Source organism: Dioszegia hungarica, assembly GCF_025882075.1.
Source record: "Dioszegia hungarica strain PDD-24b-2 chromosome Unknown MKK02contig_16, whole genome shotgun sequence".
Classification (NCBI taxonomy): Eukaryota; Fungi; Basidiomycota; class Tremellomycetes; order Tremellales; family Bulleribasidiaceae; genus Dioszegia; species Dioszegia hungarica.
In genome coordinates, this window is record NW_026515773.1 from 331,162 (window position 1) to 335,585 (window position 4,424).

Sequence of the window (4,424 nt, forward strand, 5' to 3'; positions counted from 1 at the left end):
TCAAAGCCCAGACCGGCGCTTGATATCCTCCCAGCTCGCATAGCTCGCCATTGCTCCGGGTGCCTCGACACACGCGGCGCAGGCCTGATTGTCAGCCGCCATATTTAGATTCGCTCGGCACAGGTTGAATGAACTGACAGCCAAGCAGACCTTGAGCACATCTTCCAGTCCCTCACCCCGCATAAGGCCAGCAACGAACGTCCCCGCAAAGCAATCTCCCGCACCCGTCGTGTCCACGAGAGCCATCTCGAGCGCGGCAGCTGGTAAGGCCAAGACTTTACCGGCAGTGAGAGTTGGATGAAAGTAGAGGATACCCCTAGCACCTTGCGTGCAGATGATGCCGATGTCGTCAAAGCCCTCGGCGTGATGCAAGTCGAGTATGCTCGAGTGTCCGTCGCCGTCATACGCGGGGGTATTCGTTTCAGCACACGCGGATACGAGATCGAACAGCTCGCCCTCGTTGACGATGAGCCAGGAGATGCAGTGCCAGGGGAAGGTCCGGAGCTCTTCTGGCGCGGGCACCGGTGAGGGGTTGAAGACTGTGACGAGGTGCTGAGGTGCGGCGACGTGCAAGCAAGCGATAGTGGACGAGAGGGGGATTTCGTTCTGGAACAGGGCATGCGAATAGCCCTCGAGCGATGACGGAGAGGCACATTGAGCATTGGCACCGCTTGAAAGCACAGTCGTCAGCCGGTGGACCACAAGAGACTTACCAATGCTGTTTTCTCCATCGTCGGCGAGCAGGATGATGGCACGTCCAGTCACCTGTAATCAGCAGGTCTCTTCCACTTCGACATACCTCATTCTCCACAGTGCGAATACCCTCAACTCCTATCTGAGCTTTCCCCAGGAAATCTCGAAGCCAGACTCCATCCACGCCGATGCAGCCGTGCATATCAACACCTCCCCCTGCCATAGCTACAGCATATGCCTGATTGGCGCCCTTGCCGCCCGGACATCTGGATATGCCGGTCGACGAAAGAGTCTCGCCGGGTCTGATGGTGTGCGGAAGATGGAAGACCTCGTCGCAGTCTGCGAATCAGTAAACTCCTAGGGCCTTGAGGATAGGGCGGTCGGCACTCACTGATAGAGCCGAGAACAAGACATCGCTGCGAGCGACTCATTGCGATAGTCAGTGAATCGGTCAATTCAGTATGGTGACAATGACTCCACCAGTCTGCAGGCAGACATTGTACCTATTGAGCTTGGGGGCCTGCATGCCTGTCTGCAAGCGATACAAGCGGAGAGAGGACCGCAATTGCTCGATCATAGGCGGAGTTGCGGCCCGAGCATGCACCTGAAACTTGCGTAAATATCCCAACCCAAGCTGCCTCCACTTTCTGCCAGCTGTGTAAAGTAGAGTGCAACTTGCCATCATCTTAAGCGCTTAAGCAGCTGGGAGCTCTACTGCCTGTACGCGCCAGCTTAGGCCAGACCCCACACCATGACCGAGCAACTTGTCCTTCCGGCGCCAGCATCAAGTCCCCCTCCGCCCGGCAGAAGTGGAAGCTCGCATCGAGTCGCTGGCCATCTCGCTTGCGAGCGATGCCGCAACCGCAAGATCAAGTGCTCAGGCATGCCTGGTCCCTGCCGCAATTGCACGCAGCACGGTTATGAATGTGTACTACCCAAGGACAAAAAGGAGCGCGAGCAGCAGTACGTTTGTCATCGATTCTCAGTGAAAGATAGAGCATCGCTGAGCCCGGTAGACAGCTACTGCTTCGGATCGAACAACTCGAAAAGCTTACCGCTTCACAATCGCCAGATGGAGCGACGTCCAGCGCCGGTCCTCCCCCTCCGCCTCTACCGCTGAGCCAGCAGGTAGGAGGCTCCAAATCGCCGGGCGACATGCTAGCCGGCATTTTCCCCTGGGATACCCCCCATCTCCCGTGGCTACCCAGCCAAGGGGAGATCCCCGCAGCGACCGAGAGTGCTGTGTTCACTGGATCCTCGTCCGTATCAGCTCAGCAAGCGGGATTGGCGGCGGGTACGGCGGTTACGGCGATGGGGCAGAGTCCTTGGTGGCCGGTGCTGGGTTTCAGCCCTCGAGAGATGGACGGGCCACAGGGTGCAGAGGGAGGCGGAGATCCTGGGGAGCTCGGTCTTCCCGCTTCACAGAGCCTCTACCTTCCTAGCGAGATCGGTCGCCTACCCGAGACCGTCCAGCCCATCTCCTCCCCCTCCACCTCCATCGATAGCTTCGTCAACTCCGCCGGCGTCGTGTTCTACCTCGGCGTCCTCGCGGAACATCCCGACCACCCCATGAGCTCTCTCCCCGTCCCTCGGCACTGGATCGGATCTCCAAACATGGCCGATATCTACACTCGGTTATTCGCCGCTGCGATCGGCGCGCTTCATCACCACAAATCGCGCCAAAAGTCCTCCACCTACGTCATCATGGCGGAATCCCTCCCTATCCCAGACCTCTGGGACGACATTGATGGCCTGGAATGCGCCTTGTGGAACGCGTGCTACCGCTTCCATGAGGAGACGAGCACGTTCATAGACGAGGCGGACGTGCCCATGTCGTCAGCGATCAGGCGCTCCTCCGAACGCCACCCCCCAAACCTGTGGCTTCGGATGTCTCGGATCATTGCGCGCTGCATCGACCTCGGCCTGACCAATGGCTATCTGGCCGGTCACGAACCCCTGCAACTCTCTCCTCAGAGTCAGGACCAGCCGGACCCCCGGAGCAAGCGGTATTCTGACTGTCTGCGGGCGGCTTATCGGCTCGATACCCGTATCTCGACTGCCAAGCAACGGCCGCGGGTCATCCGGGCGGCGGACCTGGATCCGGCTCTCCTCGCGCTTTTACAGTGAGAGATACCAGTACAGCCAGGTCGAGACGTCCGGAGATGGCGGCTAGGTGGGGTGGTCATAGCTGAGGTTGATAAGTGCTGGAGGAGCTGCCTGTAACGACCAAGGTATGTTGGCTTTTCTGGTTCACTTGTCAAGCGGAGCCCGTTCACCCTAAGCTCGCAGCGTCTTAAGTACACCCCATGCTGATCACGCAGACTTCCACCCTGCGCGATATTGACCAGCACAAGAGCTTAGCCGCTGCAACAAGTGCAGACGGTTCCGGAACTGTGAGTTTCTCGGATAATTTGGCTTTTCTAGTCCTCTTGGGAGTGGCTGATTAGAAGATCGGCGCCTCATTTTGCTCTGAAAAGCATGCGGGTCGGCGGAGTGGGTTCGGTCTGGCAAAGGCCCCTTCACATCCAAGCGGTGAGTGATCTGAAGTAACACGGATGGACAAGTCACTGACGAAATAGCTTCACGCAGTAGGGAAAGCGCATGCTCACTTCTAGATCCCAAAGGAGCCACACACAGCGAGGAATGTGGAGGTCCGTGCGTAGCATGTAGCAGACAGGCGAGGCCTAGGCTGACTAGAGCCAAAGATGGCTTTTAGATGGTAGGGAGATCGTCAAGCACCGTACATAGCACTAGCCACATATATGTTCATGTAGATCTTACTTTGTTCACCTGCAGCTTGACCATTCGACACTCGATGCTACTCGGTTCGGCACACTCCTCGTATCCATCTTCCTGGTTCACCTCGATCTCCTCTCTTTCGCTTGCCATCTATCCGGCTTCCACCCTTTTTCGCCAAGAACACGCCCTCCATATGACTCGACGGCCTCTACAATGCCATGGTCTGCGGAGACTACCTCGACCCGCCCCTCACTGCGTCCCCACCGCTGCTTCTCTGCTCTGCGACACAGCTACTACCATCAAGGTTTCCGCGGACCGGCGACCACACCTCGACTCACCGGCGGCAGGTTCCATCCACACCATCCACGCGACAACAGCTCGCATGTACACACGACTCCAGCGCGCGCTGTGTCCACCCGCTTTTATTATCCTCCTCAATCGAGGACTTCATCATTCATCAACGGCAGGCTCGATCGCCGAGCGGCGATATTGGTGGGGGCGATCTTTGCAAGCGGCTTGGGGCGAAGGATAGGGGTGGGGATTGCAGACCAGATGGACGGAGACGCATGGACAAATGCTCAATTGGTTTATTCTGCTTAGTCGATGTCGATCCTCTATTGCGCGATGTCGAAGCTGCTATCTTCTTGCGAGCTTGTGCTCCCGTCTGTCTGTCCGAAGCCCTTCAGTGAGATGCCGCTGATCGTTTCATCCAGTAATGCATAGCCTCTCCCCCTGCAGCCCTAAGTCCTTGGTGCCCTCGGCGATCGGCTTGGCTAGGAGGCGTGACATTCAGCTGATCGCTCACGCTTTTAGGCGACTCCGCAGACGTCGTTCCAGCAGGGCACGACAGATAACGGACTGCATCCATGGGTATATGCTCGCGCCAGGTATACCGAACCAGATCCCCAACTTCAGAACCCTATCTCATTCGATCGCTCGACAACACCTCCCCAACCAATATTCACGCCCTCCAGCCCTACTTTCCTTGCATC

General features: G+C 57.7%; 2 protein-coding genes across 2 annotated transcripts; one reads left to right on the forward strand and one right to left on the reverse strand.

Moving 5' to 3' along the window:
* Positions 1-1,124, reverse strand: MKK02DRAFT_34532 (ATP-binding protein; the record flags this gene model as incomplete). Its single annotated transcript, XM_053088964.1, has 4 exons — positions 1-84; positions 139-765; positions 800-1,032; positions 1,085-1,124. The coding sequence occupies 4 exons, from the start codon at positions 1,122-1,124 to the stop codon at positions 1-3; spliced, it is 984 nt and encodes a 327-aa protein (XP_052943333.1).
* A 320-nt stretch (positions 1,125-1,444) lies between these two features.
* On the forward strand, positions 1,445-2,820 carry MKK02DRAFT_28374 (uncharacterized protein; the record flags this gene model as incomplete). Its single annotated transcript, XM_053087540.1, has 2 exons — positions 1,445-1,656; positions 1,710-2,820. 2 exons carry the CDS (start codon positions 1,445-1,447, stop codon positions 2,818-2,820), a joined length of 1,323 nt encoding a protein of 440 aa, XP_052943334.1.
* Positions 2,821-4,424: the final 1,604 nt, after the last annotated feature.